Here is a 22572-nt window from a genome sequence, read left to right as displayed (position 1 = left end):
AAGTCAGGATGACCAAAATTATGGAAAAATACGGGTATGTCCCATGAAATACGGTTCACATGGTCACACTAGCTATGATTGTATACAAAAATGGTATATTCAAGAGTATTCTTCCTCACGACTTATACACATTACAAGCAAAATTGTTGTGCTTTGTTTGCAAAGTTTTGGTCTTGGTTCTTCGCTTTCGCCCACACATCTACTATGGAATTGTGAGCAATTTTCTCCCACCCGAGAGTAGTGTTGCCAACTTAGTTATTTTCCAAGTAGATCAGGAATTATCTACTAAAAAAAAAATATTTTGCAGTTGATTAGATCAAGATTCTAGTTGCTTTATTTTTGTACTGTTGGAAACACTGAGAGTTTTGGAAAAAAACATTTCTATTTCCTGCACTGCCTCAAGATCATCCATAAAACCTGGGATGGGGGTCACCAAGGGAATCCTAAATTTTGTTTGACTGCTCAAAACGTGACTTTGAGAGGATAGCTCATGAACAGCTACTAGTTAGCTACTAGATAGCTACTAGTTATTGAAGAGATTGTGTCCAGTGAATTCTCAAAATGGCGGTATACATAGGGTTACCAGATTCGAAAACCGGGAAAAGAGGATTCCTGCACATGCACCCTTAGTGACCGAACTTTTCCTAATTTCTGTAACAGATGGCGCCACTTTACTTACAAAAAATCACCACTACAATAGTTTTTTCATTAATTTCCCAAAAAAAACATACCCGCTTCCTGCTTGGAGCAAGGCAAGAGATTTCCTTTATTCTCAAGATTTTTTTTACTTTCAGGAGTTTTGCGTTTTTTCCGGCGGTCATCATAGGAATCAGCATTGAGTATCAATTTTATGAAAAAAACGAAATATTCTTAATGGCATTTCTTTACTATCTCTACCACTCCATTTATTAATGCTCAAAACTGAAAACACAAGCTAAAACTATAGCATGTTCAGTCTAATCATGAATCATGTGAAGAATGATCCACGTGCATACATAGCAAAGCTCACTACAGCACTGTCAGACGTTGGTGGTTAAACTCACTATGTATATTCTTGAGGGCAATCTCGATCAGGTGCATACGCAGGATAAACCTTTGCAGGAGGCACAAAAGGCTTAGGGAATGGGGCACAATGAATTTCTTTGAGAAAAAAGAAAATGATTGCGGTGAGCCAGCAGATAACAGCAAGTGTAAGTCATCCTGAAAAATAACTCTCTTCTCTCATTTAGAGTAAGTTTAATTTGCAAACATTATGTATTACTTATTACTTAATTACGTTTTAATTAAATGTTGTTTTTATCAGTCACTTTTATGTGAATGAATAATTGACAAATAAATCAAAGTTTTCATTATTTCCCATAGAAAAATTTGTTTTGATGTATATATATATGAATAATCCAGATTTTGCAAGCATGTTCACGGAACAAATTATGCTCATATACTGAAGTTACACAGTATATGTATGCAAAATCCTACCATGACTTACACAAATTTCACCTACATGATTATTGTCTGTTCCATACATGGTGTAATTTTGGGTTAATGCTGTGTAACAGATGACTTTATGTTTGAATGTTGGTTAAATTTTTAACAGTGGTTCGAATGAAAGACACAAAATATTTGAATGCACATTATAATAAGACGCAGCGTATTAAGGAGCTTCTATGTTTAGATTTACAATAACTATACAGCATGACAAGACCATTAAAAATTATTAGCTAAAATTAATTTTTACACTTGAATAACACGGCCTTCCTTCCTATAATGATTTTAAAACTGATGATAGATATTTCTGAGAAGTTCTATTTTAAATATTATGATTATAGGTATCCCTCATTTTCACAATAACAAGATTTTCAAAAGTTAGTTTTTGAATTTAGCCTCGAATTGAATCTAATTACAGTAATATGTCGGTTTTCTAAGCCTCAAATAACCAAGATTTTGGTTTAGGTAGAAGATGGTTTAGAAGTTATTGAAAGACAATTTTGCAATGTAGGTACAGTAATCTTCAAAATTTTGTAAAAATTGCAAGTACATTGAAGTACTTATTCAATGTAATTTTATACTGTATTTAATATCTTTAACTCGTCCAATGTTTCTGATGTATTATTACATCGGAAATCCTATGAAAGAAATGCAATCGCTATTCTTTCTCTTGCCAAGTGTCCTCGCTGATTTGAGATAAGAATGTAACCTTGAGAATTTTTTGTGAGAGTAGATAAAAACTTTTTTTTACTCGAAATATTCTTTTCTTTTTTTTATGCTTGTCTTTGTTCGAGGGGTCATACATCAGAATAATTACGTAGAGAGAGAGGACTTGAAACACTGACAATATCAAGTACAATATGCAAAGATGACAAGTTAATGAAATTATTGGGTGGGCTCACAAATACTGTGGGGGGGGGGGTGTTAAACCCAATATTTTTATAGGTATTATCAAGATGGTGGCAAATACTGAGTGGGCTCAGACTCATGAACCGGATACAAAAGTTTATGCCTATGATAATTCAGCATTATATACTTATCTGTCCATTATATTATACTCAATATTTCTTTTTTGACAAGATATTAGCTGAGGATCAATTTGTCATTTTGTATTTTTGATTTGATAAATGTTTTATTCCAAGTCCCTGATTTATGTATGGTGTGCTAGAATCTAAATGCCCATTTTAAGTAGAGGGGATTACATTTGGGGATGCCGGAAAATTAGACCAGATTTTTGAATAAATTCTGGTGTATTCGGACGCATGTCAAAAAATACTAGGGAGCGCTCAAGCACCTATGATTCTGAAATGCAACAGTTTCACCTAAAAAGTTATATAAACACTCCCTAATGTAGCAAGTTGTAAAATTTGATGTTTAAAAAACTAGAGGTTTGTTTTAAAATGAGAAACAAATTGAAGTATCAAACACTTGTTCCTAGGCCGAAAATCACTACTCACTATAATGACTAATATCAATCATAGATGTCCCCCAATCTCCATATACAATAACACATCTTCTTGGTTATCGCTAAAGACTGTTTGTGCAAACATATAAAAAAAATCTAACTAGGATAATCTATTTTTCCCTCATTTTACAATAAACAAAGGTTTCCACTTTTGGTAGATCATTGCATTATGGAGGAAAAAATACATTTCATTGAAAGAAGGGAAGAGAACAAAAACATTAGAGAGGTTGATTCATTGTGCGTGTAATGATATAAAATAACATCAGTGCAAACATAATTTCTACCATTTATTATTATTCATTTATTTTAGTCATCTTTAAAATCAGAGGAGGTTAAAATTATCAGAGTTTTTGGCAATCCAAAGAACTAGTCCACATTAGCATGTATAATCAGACCCTTTTTTAAAAAGAGGTTATTCATAGTCAATTTCTTGTGTTTTCAAAACAAAAACTTAATATACAGCTGATGCTCGAATTCACAAATCTCCAGTTTATATGAACCACACATTCTTACGAACTAGTTCTCTGGTCTCAAACAAATATATGTACCATTCCTTTAAATGTCTTCCCATTTACAAACTTTTGATTTCGCAAAATAATTTTTTAAGCCTGCACTGGTTTGTAAATACGAGCATCAACTGTATTTAACACAAGCCTCTAAAACCATGTTTTTAAAAACGTAAGCACTGCCAAAAAACAGACAGAGAAATGCCACTTATATTAGGCAATGGCAAGTTATCATAAAATTTAGAACTACTGTACTTTTATATTGAAAAAATTATCATGTTTAAATTTTTATTACAATGGAATTCACGTCAATACGACTAACATGCTTTTTGAAGGGGAAAAACTATATACATAATGAATTTTAAAATCTGGTCGTGACTATCAAAGATAATTCTGGAATCACATGTTAGCTGAAACGTGATTTTTCACAGGTTTCTACAGAAAATTGTTTGTCCCAGGTAGAGCCCAAAATTTGAGGATAGTTTTTATAAAATACTAAGAAACACTATAGGAAAGACAAACTGACTGGAGGCTGAAATGAACAGCTTCACAATCAGATGAAGCAGAATTTAAATAAAGATGAGATATTGAAGACTTTATTTTTCACTATGTGCACACCCATTTGGGTTTGTAGTTGCCTTATGTGATATGTGTGGTCAGTTCTTTCCTGTGTCTCATACTTATGCGGATGAAAAAGATAATCCCCTAGACATTTTTATGCGAAGAGTCTTGCACTGAAAGAATGTGTGCACCAAAAAACATCCTAGCACACCTTTTTTATTGCATTTTTCGCTTTGCTCAATTTTATGCAAAATGGCTCAAAAGCTTTTGGGAAGAGAAATAGAAGTGTATCTGGAAAGTGATTTTGAGGCAGACATAAATTAATCAGGCTTGAGTGACAATAATTCAGCACCCCACATGACACTGTTATGTGAGTGTGCACATCCATGTCAATTAAAATGTTCATTAGCCGAGGTAGAAATATCACAAAAAGAAAAAAAAATTGTTAGCCAAGAAATTTGTGAGCAGGGGCGATCGTTAGCCAAGGTATCACTGTATTTCGAATGATTTTTCATACAGCTTATTAGAAATATTCAATTACTTCTCTAAAAGGCCTTTTGACTTTAACATTATGAAAACCTCTTCAGCAGTTTGAGGACCTTGCATGCGCTGTCCATTCAACATTTCTTTTTCAAGTTCATCCAAGCTCTTCAATAAAAAAAATGAACAGATGCTATAAACATCATTTGTTTAATATCACATATAAATGGATATACAGAGCCAAATATATGTGGATATATGTAACCAAAAGTCTGTGCTAACTTTGGAATACACACATTTTTTTTGAATTTCTAAAAAAATACTAGACAAATCATTTCATTATTTCATTCATATAAAAATAATACTTGAACTCACACTTTTCAGTGAAGATTTGGTGACAAGTGTTTTTAGGGGAATGACAAAAAATAAAAATAAACGTGTTTTTGATCAACCCTGTATCATAAAAAATGGCAAAAATGATTTCTAACTTATACAAAATGTTTTACTTTCTTTGTGCAATATCCATTTGTATTTTCGTGAGAATAGTATGCATATTCAGGAAGATATAAATGTTGCTTTAAAAATTTTCAATTTTCATTGCATGTTTTTTGCTTACATAACATGCAGCATTTTCAACAAATTTCTATGAAATTTACAGACGCCACACACAAGACACACTATAATAAAATTTGAAATTAAAAATTACATTCTATGTTTAAATGAGACATGAACATTTTAAGAAAATGATTGTGACACACGTACAGAACATTTCAATTTTATTTTCTCACAGTTCTGTAGCCAAATATATAGGGCAACTTGAATGAAAATTCCAGTTGAATGTCATCACAATTCAGAAAGATGCCAGCAGTATAGCGAGCTGTGAATTAAATTACTGGCTGAAAAGCAGCTGTGAGCCGAGGAATTTTTCACAAATGAGCATCTTAATTAGTTTGTTACTTGATCATTTCAAGAATAAGCTCCCAGCATTATGAGAATGAGCAAGAAATGTGTCTAATGCTACATAAGAGAAATGCTTCAGCATAACATATATACATGACGTCAAAATGAATAAACAGAAAGAATCAAATGACAGAAAATAATCAAGGTGCCAATTTGTGGGAAATTTCTTCACACTCAGCTGCTTTTAGCAAGTAACTTGAAAGACAGCTTACATTTTTTGGGTGACATTTCTTAGAATCTCAATGACATTCAACTGGAATTTTCATATAACTTTCCCTATATATTTGGCAACCAAATTATGAAAAATTAAATTATTATTTTCTGTGCATGTATACACATGAAAATAATTTTTTTTAAATGTGTATATCTCATTTAAAAAAATTGTTTCAAATAAATTTTTAATTTTGAAATCAGTTATAATTTGTCTCGTGTATGTGTTGCCAAATTACAAAAACATGTGATGAAAATTGGAACTTTGAGAAGAAACATTTATATCTTTGTGAATTTAAGTGTTATTCTCATAAAAATACATGCAGATGTTGCACAGAAAAGTAAAATGTTTTTTGAAAGTTACACATCATTTGTGGCATTTTATGATACAGGGTTGATCATTCGGATTTTCTTATCTTTTGTTGTTCTCCTGAAAACAATCATGACCGAATTGGCACTGGTAAGTGTGAGCTCAAGCATTGTGTTTTTTTTCCCAAGCGAGCACAACTCGGGTCTATCGCTATGGGCAATTTACTACCTAGTGAGTTGTGCCGGAAGTGTAAGTATGTGTACCTAACAGTCTGAGTGCGTATCTAGTGTTGTGTATGATTTTTAGTGCTGCCATCTACATCTCAGAAGTGAAGTGAATGAAGTGTAATGACTGAATATTTGTACTGTTTGTAGGACTGTTGCTCTCTGTGGCGAGACTTTTTAATGGGGAGATCAGCTCACATTTGCACCTTGAAGTTGGGAACCACAGAAAACCAACTTCAGCCGACCACACCCGGGTCCCCACGATGCGAGTCTGTCGCTATGACCACTCAATCACCACAGCGGCAAGCATTATGTTTACATGCATGCACAAAATTACTGAATGATTCGTCCAGTACTTTTCTAGAAATTCAAAAAAATGTCTTAACTCCAAAGTGAACACTGGCTATATAGTGTATCATAAAATTATGATAGTTTTTGATTAAACTATCAAATGTAATGGAGATGAATATACAAATAATCACTAATATTGAAAACTATGCATGAGAATTGGGCTATAGTCAAAAAAATGTAAAGTATATAAAATGTTTATTCTATGAAAAATGGCATAGAATCATAAAACAAGATAAAATCATCAACATGTTAACAAATTTTGATGTACAATTTCATATCTGCTGTATTAGAATTATTTTTGTGCCCCAAAAATAATGCCACCAAATAAGAATGTTGAGCACTAAAGTTTTCAGTTAAACAAGGAGAAAATAATTCAATCAAGGAGAAAATACCTTTGAGTTTTAACAAATAGACAAAACAATGAAAAGATGAGTCAAAAGCTCATTTAATATAAAATAAAGAAAGCGAGGATCTTGTTACCAATAAAATGCTCATCAAATCCAATTTCAGAAATTAAGTTCTTTTAGCAAGTATGTATTACAGTACCACAAATACAGGATGCTTTGGCCCCTTGAGGTATTACTTTATCCCAAAATAAAAAAAATGATTGAAACATGCATGTTACAAGCTCAATGCTTCAGGTATGCATAGTAGCCAGTGATTCCGCCATGCCTTAGTACTAGTTAGGTAAGCCCACCTTCAACAGAGTACTGATATTTGCTGCTAGTTTACAGCAGTGTCGTTTTCATAACTCTGTTGAATACACATGTTTAGTTTTTGTCAAACTTCCATTTGTGCAAGTATCCAGTATATGTAGTGCTTCCAATTACTTTTTTTGCATGTGTCTTTAATAGTAAAGGCGATTTTCAAAGTACCAGTATGTCATGGGGTGACAAAGTCCTCAACAATATTCAAGTAGAAGATGTGGAAGCCCTAAAACTTCTAAAAATTGTATGTGCAAGCAAAGCACCAGGATCAGATAATTTTCCTAGGATCTTTAGGGAATGTGCTAATGGACCAGTTGCACAGATTTACAGAAGTAGTGTGGCTGAGGGTATATCGTCCAGGAAATTGGAAGCTTGTTAATGTTGTTCCAATATTTAAAAAAAGTAGTGGAAAAACTGTTTCAAATTATCGTACAGTGAGTTTGACAAGCTCTCTCAAAAATTTTGGAAATTATTATCAAAAGACAATTGGTTAAGTGGATAAACAAAAATATTGTGATGTCAGAAAAACAGCATGGATTCAGAAAATGTATGTGTAAGCAAAGCAGATGATATCTATCCCAGGGTCCGGGTATGTGCTAATGAATTGTAGGGGGGGGGGGCAGCTACACAGATTTACAGGAGTAGTGTTGCTGAGGGTATCATCTCAAAGGATTGGAAACTTGGTAATGTTGTTCCGATATTTAAAAAAGGGTAGTAGAGGGGCTGTGTCCAATTATCATCCAGTGAGTTTGAAGAGCTCCCTCTCGAAAATTTTGGAAATTATTATTAAAAGGCAATTGGTAAAGTGAACAGACTAGAATAATGTCAGATAATCAGCATGGGTTCAGGAAGGGGAAGTAATAATAACCTGCTTTGCTTCTATGATCACATGACCAAGGCTTTTGGTAAGGGCAAAAATGTAGATGATGTTATCTTGATTTTCAGTAGGCATTCGATCGGGTAAAACATGGTAAACCTTTGAGGCATTTTTGGAATTGGAGGCTAGTTGTTGAATTGGATAAAATCGTGGTTGTGACATAGGTCACAGCGGTTTATGGTGAATGGGGAATTTTCTGATGGACAGGCATCACAAGTGGAGTCCCTCAAGGAAGTGTCTTTGACTTCATTCTTTTTTCACTTTTAACGATAAGCTTGATCAGGGTATCAATGGGATTGTGAACAAATTCACAGATGACGTGAAGCTTATGGGGGTAGTCGGGAATCAAAGTGAAAGGAGGATGCTACAGACGAACTTGAGTATGAGTGCAGTATGACCTTCAGTGTTGGCAAGTGCATGGTTACTCATTTTGGTTTGAACAACCCACGTTTCACTTATGAGTTGAATGGTGGTGTCATTCCAGATGCAACTAGGACATCACTGATTTGGGAATCCCTATTGACGAGCGATTTTCAGGTACATTGTTCAGCAGTTTTTAAAAAAAATGTACAGAATGCTCAGTTTCATGCTCAAAAAGTTCTCCCCGCATTCTCCAAATGTGATCCCTCTAATTTTCTAGGGTTTAGTTCATCTTGGATTGGAATATGCCATTAGGATTTGGAGACCATACTTATAGAGGGAGTGTAGAGAAGAGACACACATGCTCTTGATGGCACAGATTTTAAGCTGTGAAGAGAGACTTGATATTTTGAAAATGTTTACATTGGAAGAATGCAGGTGTCGGAGGATGTGATTAGGTGTTTAAATTTTTCAACGAGATGGATAAAATAAAACATAAGTCAATCGTCAATCAACTGCTTTGACAAGGGGGCACCAGCATTAATTAGTAAGAGACAATTCTAGGTTGTGGCGTCACTGGGAGTTTCTAACAGAGTTGTTAATAAATGGAATGGTTTACCCCAAAGGGGTAGTAAATTTTAGAATTGACATTTTAAAAAGAAATACGATAAACATGTTAGGGTAAATTGAGAATCTATCCATACTTAGAATAAGACAACTATAAGTATTCTTTATGAGCATTGTATAATATTTTATCATGATTATTGACTTTTTAATGTATTTGTATTTGTATATTTGTATTTGTCATTGTGCTGCTATATTTATGATATAGTTTAGATCAATGTTGTTTCTCAACTGCTGCAGCCAGATATCGGTGTAATATGAAGGGTGCCCCGTAGAACAGATTGGGTGAGAACGTTCTAATGACTGTGATATTTTTAACGCTAAAACTCTAAAAGAAAACTTGTTGCATTATGTTGTTCAATCTTAAAATGTTTTAGTTGTGAACTTTAAAATTAACATTTTTAATAGATGATTTAATTGGGAAAATGTTGCCATTCTTTATTACCGTCTGCTGATGATTTATTTGTTAAGAAACAAAAAAGAAAATAAACTGGAAATGCAATGATTATTTGTTGCACCAGGGCATCATTCATACCGGGCCGCGAATGATTGGCTGTTTCCTTTTCCTTTAGTCATGTATTTGACCAAGCCTTCCACTTACAAAAATAAATGAAACCAGACAATGACCAGACTTATATCTGAATAACAGATATAAGTCTGTTGAGGAAAATGAGTCACTGGAATCAATTCAGTCAAAAAAACTGTAGAAACCCTATCTCTAAAGGACACTTTAGAAGAAGGAAATATTGTAGTAGTTGCTTGGAACGAAAAATACTTTCCAGAACCAGGGTTGGACTATAATCAGGGTTGGATAATCGTCTTCGCCGTCGTTGGGAACGGACGTGCTATTATCGCGCTCCGCTCACCGACCAATAGAAGAAGTTTTATCCGAAACCGTTGCCGGGGGATTACCGAAGGATTATCCGTCACGCCAGTGCGCCATTTTGTGTCTTTCTTTGTGTTTTTCTTCGTTCTCGTGAGTTTTACTTAGCGTGTTGTTTATTTTTGGGTCATATTCTGCGGTGATTTTCTTTTTTTTAGCGCACGTTGGATTGTGAGATAAGTGGTTTTTTTTTTATTATATTGTTCTCATTTATTTTAAATTTTCGTTGTGTATTTTCGATCGACTTATATTTATTTTTCTCGTTCGCATTTCATTTTCGTTGTTTTTTCGCCAGGTTCGCTCGCTTCTTTGATATAAGTTCGTAGGTTTTTGGACGTTAGTGTTAGCAAACAGTGTATACTTTTTCCCGGGTACTCTCAATAACTTTGTTTTCCTTCCATTTGGGCCTATTGTTGTAGTGTTAGTGTTTTGAGATAGTTAGCTAATTCTAATAAGTATAAATTGTACTTCGTAGCTTAATACTTTTTTTAGAGGGTGTTGTATTCTTTATATACATATTTATTTTATTCTTCGTGATTTAGTGCTGAGCATTCTACTTTACGTAATTTTTTCGTATAGTCTCTTACGTATATTTTGCATAGTAATGTATTTTACATTATTTTAATTTCCAGTTAACGTTTCTCATTTTCCTATTGTTAAGTATTTTTATTATTATCTACAAGTCATATATTATTATCTAGCTTTAGCAATAGTGTTAGTATGCCTCGACCTCGACTAGTGTTGTGTAGAGCTTGCGACGGGAGGTTTCCCTGGTCTAGGGGTATAGTAGCTGATAGTTTCAATTGTAAAGGGTGCTTGGTTAGAAAAAGGCTGGAACTCGAGGTCGAAGCTTTACGGGAAAAAGTTAGGGTGCTAGAGGGCCCGGTTATAACGGACCCTCTGGTCGTCGAGCCACCTGTTGATGAAGAAGCAATCTCCACGAACAATGACATTTTAGAGGGCGAATGGGTGGTCGTGGATGAGGTAGAGGGGGATAGTGATAGGGGTTTAATCATCGGCGATTCTATGGTTAGGGAACTTGGGAACCGAGTGTGTAGGGATTTTCGGGGTTTCGAGCGCTGTTGTCTTCCTGGGGGGGGGAAGATTGGCAACGTTCGAGACGAAAGTTGCCCTTGCGGGTGATTCTGTGGGTGGGAACAAATCAGATAGGAGCGAATATTAGTGAGTCTCTGTCAGAATACCGGGATTTACTATTATCCGCTAGGGAGGGGGGTTCAGATGTGGCAGTGATTCCAGTGCTGCCAAGGGGTAGTAGGGGATATAGGAGTAGGATCCACCAATTCAATATAGGCCTGAAGGACATTTGCTCCTCACTTGGGGTCACGTTCTTGGAGCTTCCTGCATTTACCGATAGGTGGCTTCGTTCAGATGGGATCCATCTAAATAAGAGAGGGGTCTGGGAGGTTTACGATAGTCTTAGGTCAGGTTTTTTACTCCCAGACCACGTAATCGGGAATGCGGGTTAGTTAATGATAATCACAACAGTACTGACGGGGAATTACCCACCTCCGACTTGGATGGCTTCTCGATTGACAACAAACCACCGGGCAAATTAAAATGTTTGTTAATAAATGCCAGGAGCTTGGGTAACAAGAAAGATTTTTTAGAAACTATGATAGTTGTGGAGGACTTGGATCTTATAGCCATTACAGAATCTTGGGCAAACGATGGGGATGAATCTTTCTTACACATCTCCGGATACGATACTTTTTTGAGAAATAGATCTGATAGGAAAGGGGGTGGAGTGTTGATATACGTGAAATCATGTTTGAAGGCTAGAGAGTGTAACGTGCAGAGAAGTGATATTGAAACCATATGGGTTGAACTTGAGAACAAAAGACGTCATAAGCTTATTGTTGGGGTTTGTTACAATCCACCGAATAGGGATCAAAACTACATCGCCAAAATGCATGATGAAATTTCCTACATGTGTAAGCGAAAGAGGGTTCTCATACTAGGGGATTTCAATTACCCGGGTATTGATTGGGAGAACCTTTCATCTGGAAATCAGTATGAAAGAGACTTTCTTAAGTTGGTGCTCGAAAATTTTTTGTATCAGCATGTATCAGAAGCCACTAGGGGTACTGCTATTTTGGATTTAGTTCTTACTAGTTCTGAGGATCTAGTTGAACATGTTTCGGTGGGGGAAGAGTTTTCTTTCAGTGATCATCGTATCGTTAGATTTCACTGTAACTTTTCCTCGGGTAAGGTTGATAACAAAAGACTGGTTCCTTGTTTTCGGAGAACTAACTTTGATGTTTTGCGAAGAAGGTTAGCGGAAGTTTTCAAAGACCGGTTGGAATCAGTAGGGGTGGTAAGTCAATGGGAAGAATTTAGTACGAAGCTGTCCTCTGTTTTGCACGACGTCATACCCTTTGTTCGAAAAAAGCGTGTTTGTACATCACACCCTCTATGGTTCACGGATAGCGTGCGGAACCTTTATCTTGAAAAGAAAAGAGCATTCAGGGAGTATAAAAGTGGACGAGGTGACCTATCATTGTTTACTGATAAAAGAAGACTGTTGAAGAAAGCGATAAGGGATAGTAAAAAGCAAGTTGAATCTAGGTTGGCAGATAACATTGGCTCTGACCCAAAATCATTTTTTCGATACGTCAATAATGGATGTAAGGGGACAGTTGGCCCCCTCTCGATAGGAGGCTCAAAAGTAGAGAGCAATGTAGGCATGTGTAGTGCTTTCAATGACTTTTTCGCGTCGGTTTTTAATGGAGATAATGATATTCGATATACGGGTGTTGCATGGGGTAATAAAACGCTCAACGATATTCAAGTGGAAGACGTGGAGGTCCTAAATCTTCTAAGAAATGTATGTGCAAGCAAAGCACCAGGACCAGATGATATCTATCCCAGGGTTCTCAGGGAAGGTGCTAATGAATTGTTGGGGCCAGTCGCACAGATATACAGGAGTAGTGTTGCTGAGGGTATCGTCCCGAGAGATTGGAAACTGGCTAACGTTGTTCCGATATTTAAGAAGGGTAGTAGAGAAGTGGTGTCTAATTATCGTCCAGTGAGTTTGACGAGCTCCCTCTCGAAAATTTTGGAAATTATCATCAAAAGGCAGTTTGTGAAGTGGATAGACGAGAATAATGTATTGTCGGATAATCAGCATGGGTTCAGGAAGGGGAAGTCATGTGTAACTAACCTCCTTTGCTTCTATGATTACGTGACTAAGGCTTTGGGTAAGAGCAAAAATGTCGACGTTGTTTACCTTGATTTCCAGAAGGCATTCGATCGGGTCCAACATGGCAAACTCTTGAAGCGTTTACACGAGATTGGAATAGGGGGCAACTTGCTGAATTGGATAGAATCGTGGTTAAGAGATAGGTCGCAACGAGTTATGGTGAACGGGGAATTCTCTGGTTGGACAGACGTCACAAGTGGAGTTCCTCAGGGAAGTGTCCTTGGCCCCATACTTTTTTCACTTTTTATCGACAAACTCGATCAGGGTATCGATGGAATTACTAGCAAATTCGCAGATGATGTGAAGCTAATGGGGGTAATCGGAAATGAAAGCGATAGGGAGTTGCTCCAGACCAACTTAAACAAGATTGCAGCATGGGCAAATGAATGGAGCATGACGTTTAGTGTAGATAAGTGCATGGTTGCTCATTTTGGTTCGAACAACCCACGGTTCTCTTACGAGTTGAATGGTGTCACTATCCCGGATGCAACTAGAGTCACCGATTTGGGAATTCTCATTGACGAGCGACTTAAGTTTTCTGAACATTGTTCAGCGGTTGTCAAAAAAGCGAATAGAATGCTTGGTCTCATTTTCAAAAAGGTCTCTTTGCGTTCTCCTAAAGTCATTCTTCCGCTTTTTCGAGGCTTAGTTCGCCCTGGACTGGAGTATGCTGTAAGGTTTTGGAGACCATACCTACAGAGGGACATAGACTTGGTTGAAGGGGTGCAGAGAAGAGCTACGCGTGTCCTTATTGGCACACAGGGCTTGAGTTATGAAGAAAGACTTCATTTTTTGAATATGTTTACATTGGATGAACGCAGGTGTCGAGGAGATATGATCGAAGTGTTCAAAATTTTCAATGGGAAGGATAGGATGGACCATGAACTTTTAGTACACCGCCAATCGACTGCTTTTAGAAGGGGACACCAGTATCGATTGGTGAGGGACAATGCAAGGTTATGGTGTCGCAGGGAATTTTTCTCCAATAGGGTTGTTAATAAATGGAATAGCTTACCCCCGGAGGTAGTAAATTTTAACACAATTGACACGTTTAAAAAGAAATACGATAAACATGTTGGGGTAAATCGAGAAGCTATCCATTCTTAGAATAAGACAACCATAAGTATTCTTTATGGGCATTGTATAATATTTTATCATGTGTATATATTGTTTGTAATTTGTGTTAATTGCATTTTTAATTGGGTTGCTGTATTTTTGAAACATATGACAACCATATTTTTATGGGCATCTTTTTATCAGCCACCTCGTTGGGCATTTTGCCTGTTGTGGCGTTGTATTTGTATTTGTATATATATACACATATATGTGTATTTTTTTTTCTTTCTCATATTTCTTAATTTAACTTTTTTTTCTTTCTTTATTTATTTTTCCAGCCACCTAGTTGGGCAACTTGCCTGATGTGGCTTACGAATTTGTATCTGACCAATAGAAGCCATTTCATGCTATGCTGTTGTGGGTTCAGTGATGCCACTATTTCAATTCATCTGGATCTCTGGAACACAAGTTGTTAAAAAACCCAGGGTTTTTACTGAGCAAAGTATGATGTGGGATGCACTAACTAATATTTGTGTGTGTACCCTCTTTCAAAAAAGTTCATTACCTTCAAATGACAAAAATATATCATTGAGAACATAGAGAAATATCATACAACCCACTGAAATGCGAAACAGATGAGAATGTTCACATTCTGTTTCAGTTTTCTGGGCTGTAGGAATGCGTGTCTGCTATTAAGCAATTTGATGTTTTTTTTCAGTTGGGCTTTCGACTTTATGCAGTGGCGTCGAAGCCGGGGGTGCTGTGGGTGCTCAAGCACCCACTCTCTCCTGTAGAATGGGGCAGAGCACCCACAGAATTAATTCAGAAATAAAAATCCCCTATATAGATTTCTGATTTCCCCCCCCCCCACAAATATCCAACACTGAAAAAAAAAAGAAAAAGAAAAACTGCCTGTTTCCTCTCTATATATCTTGAATCTTGCTGGAGTTTCCATTGCCATTACAATTGAGCCTTAGGCGCTGATACAACATTATTACTGTAGTGCTCCCACACCCACACTTTTTCACTGTTTTTGCTTGCGTCCCTTTTCCCTGTTTTGCCTAAGGGATGGAGGGTATCCAGATGCATATGTTTTGGTGTGGTGTTGAACCGGGGGATGCTGCTGCTGCTTGAGCACCTACAATGTTTTGCAGTAAACAAAAACCTAACAAAAAATTAAATATATTTTTTTTTACCCTATACGTCTTGTTCTGTCGTGTAGCTCTACTTATCTAGTGGTTACTTGTACAGCTTCAGGCGCCTACGATGGGTATTTTTGGGGCCCACACCCACTTTTTTTTTCCGATTCTGTCCATGCAGACGTCCTTTACCCCAGGGTAAGAGTATTTTACAATAAATGAACTTCTGCATTGATAGGGCGATCCACACCACACACACGTTTTAAATGAATGCCTGCAAAAACTTTTTAAGGAAAATTTTAAAATTTGTCTCCTTGTTTATGACTGATACCAGCAGACATTGGTGTACCCGGGCGGGGGGGGGGGGGGTTCTAATCCCCTTCTGAGCCAAGATTATAGTGTTATTGTGCAGGAAAACACATAACCCTAAGAAGAAAAAAAAAATTTCCTTAGACCAGCGGTTCTCAACCGGTGCTCAGCGTGCACTTCTGGAAGGACTCCGCAGTCACTCAAAGAAAATAAAATAAATCAGTAAATTTGATAAATAAATAAAAGAGGCGAAGCTATGGAGCTCTGCCATAGAAATTATATACTAAAAAGAGCTCAGTGAGTAGATAAAGGATAAGATCTGCTGCTTTAGACTGCTCATCAAGGCAAGTCCTCTGAGTGTTTGGATCTTTTATTTGAAACAGCTAAGTAAGCAAATAGTTCCATTTATACAGTATCAAGTGGTTCTCGAGTGTTTGCACAACCACAGCTCCCTCATGCATGGCCCCTCTTGGATGTGGAGGCCATGAAATTGTGAGGGTGCAAAAGATGCCAGCCCCTACATATTGCAAATTAACTATAGAAGGGCACATGAAAAGTTTAGTTTGAGGCTCTGCTGCGGGAGGCCATAGGGAGGAAGGATACAGGGAATATCTTTTGAAAAAGCTTGCGATACTAACCTTAAAAAATAGTATTTTAAGATAAAAGAATTTAATTAAAATATCATACGGGTATTTTTCTCTATATATACCAATATGATATTTTAATTAAATTTTCTTAAATATTTTGAATTTTTTCAGTTATGTATTTCTGACCACATGGAGGCCCTGCCCCCAATTTGTTCCTTCCTGCGCACGCTTCTGAAGCCATGGGTTCCACGTGGAGCAATATTTTTAAGTATGGAAATGAAACAGTGCCGAGTACAGGCACTGTTCCTACCTAAAAGGAGTGAGCCATGAGATTGGTCAAGACAGGGTGCAGCTGTATACAGTATTTCCAAGGTAGAATTGGCAGCTCTTGGTGGGAAATTTTGGGGAGGTGCCAAATCAAATTTTCATTCTTGGTAAGAGCCCTGTTAGCCTCTGAAGTATTTCAGGGGGTCAGTGAGCTTGGATGAGGAAACAATTCACTTTTTATTTTTTTATTATATACTGAATATTGTTCTTTAAAGGGGTATGCATCTGGAACCATCACAAGGACACCTTTCTCAAGCCGATAGAAATCTTGTTTTTTCACTTTCCATTTTGTTGAAGCAAACCAGAGGTAAAAGAAACCATTTTCTCCTGAAACGGGAAACATCCCCCCACCAGAAACATTACATTCCCTGGGAGAAGAAACAGTTTCCAGTTTCAAACCCTGATAACCTGAATATCTTTTAGGTTCAGAGAAAACAGCAGATGGCGCATATTATAATCACAGGTTATGTTAACATTCGGGTACATAAAAAAGCGCTCGTGGCTATTACAATTAGTGTAGGAATTACGAAGAGCATATGCAAAGATGGGGTTTTTCAGTTTGACCGACATCCCCTTGGGTGCCAGAAAGCGGAAAGTAGCAGCTTGAGTAGCAGAAAAAGAAACTTTTTTCTTCCAACACTAAAAATGCTGTTAAACAATCAGTGAAGTTTGCTGACAACCAGCTGTAGAAGCTTGTGAGAAGATTTTTTTGGTTGCCTGATTTTGCCGATGACCAATTCTTTATTGTGACTACATGTTTTCAGCATGGTTACAGCAACAGCATTGAACTAATTGTCTTCTGTTTTTTTACATGTTAGATAGTGAGTAAAAGTACAGTACTACCTATATTTACTGCTGGCCATAATGATTGCCAATATAGCCTCAGTTCTTAGATGAACATGGTGCATTCAGCTCTGTGAACATGGGTGCATTACAAATTTCAGTGTAATCCAGCGATTCTCAAGCTTTTGTCACCTGCAGCTATTGTCTCTTTCGCCGCTTCCCACAATAGTTCTGACAAAGATTACAAACTACCAAAATTCTCAAAAGTCTTCCTGAATGTATGTTTCAACCACTGGCAGACCTAATTAATAATTACATTGAAAGAGGAGAATTTCCTGAATCACTTAAATCAGCTATTGTTATTCCTATTTTTAAAAGCGCTAACCCAAATAACATTAGCAACTACAGGCCTATCTCAATATTATCACCTATCTCGAAATTAATTGAAACACTAATTAAAGACGGGGGGATTTATTCTTTTTTAAATAACAATAAATTCTTTTCTAATAATCAGCATGGTTTTCTCCCTAATAGAAACACAGAATCTGCTCTTTTAAACTTTTCTGAATACGTCTACAGGAATATTGATCAATCCAGAAATACAATACAAATACATAAGAAAAGCATTTGACAGTGTAAATAATAAAATATTGTTATCAAAACTGTATTCCTATGGAATAAGGGGCAATGCTTTCGATTTTCTTGAATCTTATCTTACTAACAGAACTCAAAGTCAAATGCAATAATTATTTAAGTAATGCCATATGGAGATAATAAGATGAGTCCCGCAAGGATCTAATTTAGGACCATTATTATTTATAATTTTTATCAATGGATCTCTGTAATTTGAATATTAAAGGTAAAATCATCACATTTGCTGATGATACTGTATTTCGATTGATGACCTCCGGAAGATGACCTCCCAACACTTAACAATATAAATACTGACCTAATAATAGTTCGTAATTGGTTCATTGGTAGTGATCTCCTAATCAATGTCTCCAAAAGTAAATTTATCAACTTTTCCTTACAAAATATTCCACCTATTGCCTATGACATAATTTTGCATGAACCAATTTGTACTATCAATAATTCATGTAACTGTCAACATCTACAGCAAATATCCACCATAAAATACCTCAGTATTTATATTGATCAAAATTTAAAATGGCTCTTGCATTGTAATTATTTAAAAGCAAAACTCTCAGTTTCATTATTTACAAATTGCACAATCTGAAACCATATATAAACCAATCTTTTTGTTAACGTATTATCATTCAATGTTCCAATCACAATTACTTTATGGTCTGCCACTCTGGGGGTAGTGATTATCTTACCACTATTGCTCCTTTAATTTCCTTACAAAAAAAAGCTATCAGAATTTTGATGGGAAATTACATCACTCCTTCAAATAAACTTTTTCTACACTTATAAATATCTACCCTTAAGGCATTTATATATTTTAGATCCATACTTATAATAAAGAAAAAACAGTTCGCTTTACCTTTGATTTCTGTAATAAATATACTTAGCCATTTAAAAGGCTAAAACCTAAGGTGTTATTTTGCTATCATATAGTGGCAATGGTGCTTTTGTAAACATAACACAACGTTTTTGTGTCTCCAGCGAGTAAGCTGTTTGTGCATTTTCACGCCAGTGCTTAGATTATGTATCTCCACATTTGACTTAATAAATAATCAGTTATTAATGTTAAACCAATTCTTTAAACATTATTTATAATAATGGTGACGAGGAAGTGTTCTGGTAAAGGTAAATAAATCGAACCTTGTATGCGCTGAAAAAGAATCTGATTACGCTACAGTTACAATGTCGAAAGTAGTCCTGGTTGGTCAGTTGTCGATTTACGATGATGCCAATGAAGATTTTGACTTGTACATCGAATGGCTCGAGCGGTATCTGCTAGCTAATGAAGTGGAGATGAAAAACGCGTGCCAGTGTTGATCTCTGTGCTCGGTGCAAAAACATATAAATTGCTTCGTAACTTGCTAACACCGCGTCTACCCAAGTACTGTGAGTATGAAGAGTTCGTGAAATTGCTTCAAGAACATTTTCGTTCTGTACCGATTACCATCGCTGAAAGATTCAAGTTTCACCGACGAAATCAAAAGGAGGGTGAAAGCATCGCAGGGTATTTGGTGGAATTAAAACAGCTTGCATCAACGTGCGTTTTTGGTGATTTGTTGGACGAGGCTTTGCGGGATAGATTTGTTTGCGGTATTCGCTGCGAGGCGAATACCGCAAAAACGAACCCCGTCTCCATGGGGCAGTGATAAATTTTCTTCCATGTAATCTTCATCTCCCTAAATAACCAGTCTTTCAATGAATCTTGATTTTCCTGTGCCCGAACTTTATGGGGGAAAGATTATGTATGCTTTCTTTTCTTGAGTACAAATGCTACATCAGTATATTGAAGTCAGTGGAGAGGAAAAAAATCTTGGGGACAACAGAAGAGACCTGTTGTCAGCACTCTAATGACTAGAGGGATATGCAAGTTCCCGGCATTTCCTTGTCCAAGGAATGGTTCCATCCAAAAGAAATGGTGCCCACAAATAGGAATAGAAATGCCCAGGGTATTAATTTTTTTAGAGGGATGTGTCAATCTTTTTTTTTAAACAAGAATGCATGTCAGTGCCTATGTCTTCAGCTATCGGATTAGACTCTGAAACACCCTGGGAAGGTCTAGTTCAGTTTCCCAAAAAAAACTTTGTTCCCCATCTCCCCCTTCAACATTTTCGTTCTCACTGCCCCCAACTCAAGGCAACCCATAGCTTTTACCGCCCCTTGAATCATTCCATTGCCCCCAGGAGGCGATATTGCCCACTTTGAAGAACACTGGTCTAGTTGTAGGTCCAGTGTGAACAAAGAACTATTTAGGGTTGCTGGTACACCATCTTGGTCCGTATCAGTTTTTCCTGCTTATGTTCTACCTGAGCACTGCAAGCATGAATTTTAGAATGTCATAATAGTGCTATAGATAGATTAATCAATTATAATATTATCAAAATATAATAATATATTTTAATATAATCAAATATATAACTATAGTAATCAGTTACCGAATGGATTGTCATTTCACATGCTATGTACATGGATCACAAATCTTTAGTTGTTTTTTCCCCTCAGAAATAAGACTACCTCTCCCAACAACAGACACCTAATAGCGACCATATTTTCACAGTCCTGTTAGTGGCCATTGTTGAAAGATTTTACTGTATATCACTATTGCAGAAAAATTATAGCAAAACTTTAAAATTTTGCAGTTCGACTTCACTATATATCACTGTACATACACCTGATAAACATTCCTCCAAGGAACTTAACTTGAATTTACTAAAACCAAGTGAGAGAACAGTTTTCACACACATATGGCAAAAAAAAAAAAATTACCTTTCCAGTCTTCACAAATGCTTCTGCAATTTTTCTGTTACGACCACCATAACATGTAGTTATAAGATCAGCTACACCACAACTTTCAAAGAAGGTTCCTATTTTTGTATTTCCATGAAAAATTTTTGCGTATTGCACCATTTCCATAAGACCAAGGCGCATAACAGCAGCCTTTGTATTATCTCCAAGACCAAGACCATCAACAATACCAGCACCCACTGCAACAATGTTCTACAAGATAGAATAGAATAATACTTAGAACCAGGGTTGTTTGGTTTAAACCATGGTTTAACCAAGTGGTTTTTTTCAAAAAATCAAATAAAAGTTGCCTAAATATCATTTTTTTCCTTGAAAAATATTATATTGGTTCATTATTAGCCAAAATGTTTCATTTTTACCCCATTTTATATCCTTGGGGTACATTCTGATGGTATATCTTTAAATGACATAAGATTTTACAAGTGGTTTTTTCAAAAAATCTCATTAAAGTGGCAAGAATATATGTATATTTTTCATATGAAGTATCTTAGTTATTTAAAGTTATATACAAAAGCCAAAATTTCTCATTCTTACAACATTTTCTAACCTTTTGCTACATTCTGATGCTCTATCTTTAGCAAATTCATGAATAAGGATTGCATCACACATCTAAATGTGGTGTTGTATTATCTCACAGGGGGTTTCTTTTTCCCTTCATTCAACAGTAGTGACACCATCATGCTAGGGGCAGGTGGTCCTATAATCCAATAAAGACACCAGCTGACCTTAATGGACAAAGACTAATGTACTAGTAGTTAGATTACCTCACATACATTTTCATTTTCTTTCCCATAAGAAGTAGCACATCTCCTACTGTATATCTCTGTCTTAATATTCAATAGTTGTTTTTTATACTTTCACTGTTAGGCCCAGTTAATCAGACTTCTACTGTATAGTAGTAGTAACAGATTTATGAAAAATAATCACAGCTATATACAGGGTGATTATAATTAAAGTTTTGATTCAAAAACTATACAATAAGTACTGGTCAGAATGACTTGGAAATTTACATGGATACTCCTGAAGCAATGGAAGTTTCTTCTGCAAAAGGGAAAAAAGTGCAAGTAGTGAAAAATGTGTAAGTAGATGATGCTGTACTTGGGGAGCAGTATAATCTATTTTGTGCAACCACATCATTTCAGCACTTCCACAGCATCAGTGTATGGATAGAACAACTTATATCAGGATGCACATTGCAATACCAGCAAAGCAGCTGCTGAACACCCATTTTGACAATAACAGGATGCATCGTAACCCTTGCAACTCCTGGGGGTGGGGGGTGGGGTACCTCAAAATGTTGTGGTGCCATTGGTGAATTGCAATCTTCAGCACATCTCCTATACGTTACAAGTTCCTCAGGAATATTTACATGGGGGCACGTTTGGTTTAATAAAGGTGAATTGCAAGCGCATCCACATCATGACCATGGCATACTCTGATCTGTTGTTGAACAAGAATTTTTGTGCTTTCAACCTCATAGCCAGAACACGGTGGACAACATATTTAACATTTCTTGAGTAAGTTGTAGTTATTTGTTCAATTACTTCGTTTTTTGTGATGTTTCCATGAATTATGAAATCGTGTAATGCTATAATTAAGTTATCATTTTGCCATGACTGGCTATTATTTCCATTCTGCAAGCAAAATTCTCAAGTGTTGGATGATGTCATTCATTTTACATTTTTAAGTATTTTTTCCCCT

General features: G+C 36.2%; 1 protein-coding gene across 1 annotated transcript in view; it reads right to left on the bottom strand.

Annotated features, from left to right (window-relative positions):
* Positions 1–22572, bottom strand: part of LOC149067661 (glycerol-3-phosphate dehydrogenase [NAD(+)], cytoplasmic-like) — a 51588-nt gene that overhangs the window by 5133 nt on the left and 23883 nt on the right. Inside the window, exons 6-7 of the mRNA XM_089252546.1 lie at positions 20833–21063; positions 4559–4665 (exon numbers count right to left, since the gene is read on the bottom strand). Of these exons, the coding sequence (XP_089108672.1) occupies positions 4559–4665; positions 20833–21063 (338 nt within the window). The remainder of the gene's footprint in view (positions 1–4558; positions 4666–20832; positions 21064–22572) is intronic.

Source organism: Pholcus phalangioides, unplaced genomic scaffold (genome assembly GCF_987345545.1).
Source record: "Pholcus phalangioides strain wild (caught in Gottingen) unplaced genomic scaffold, Ppha-v1.0 ptg000029l_1, whole genome shotgun sequence".
Lineage (NCBI taxonomy): Eukaryota > Metazoa > Arthropoda > Arachnida > Araneae > Pholcidae > Pholcus > Pholcus phalangioides.
The sequence above is the reverse complement of the archived record's forward strand: the minus strand, read 5'-3'. Positions and strand labels throughout refer to the sequence as shown.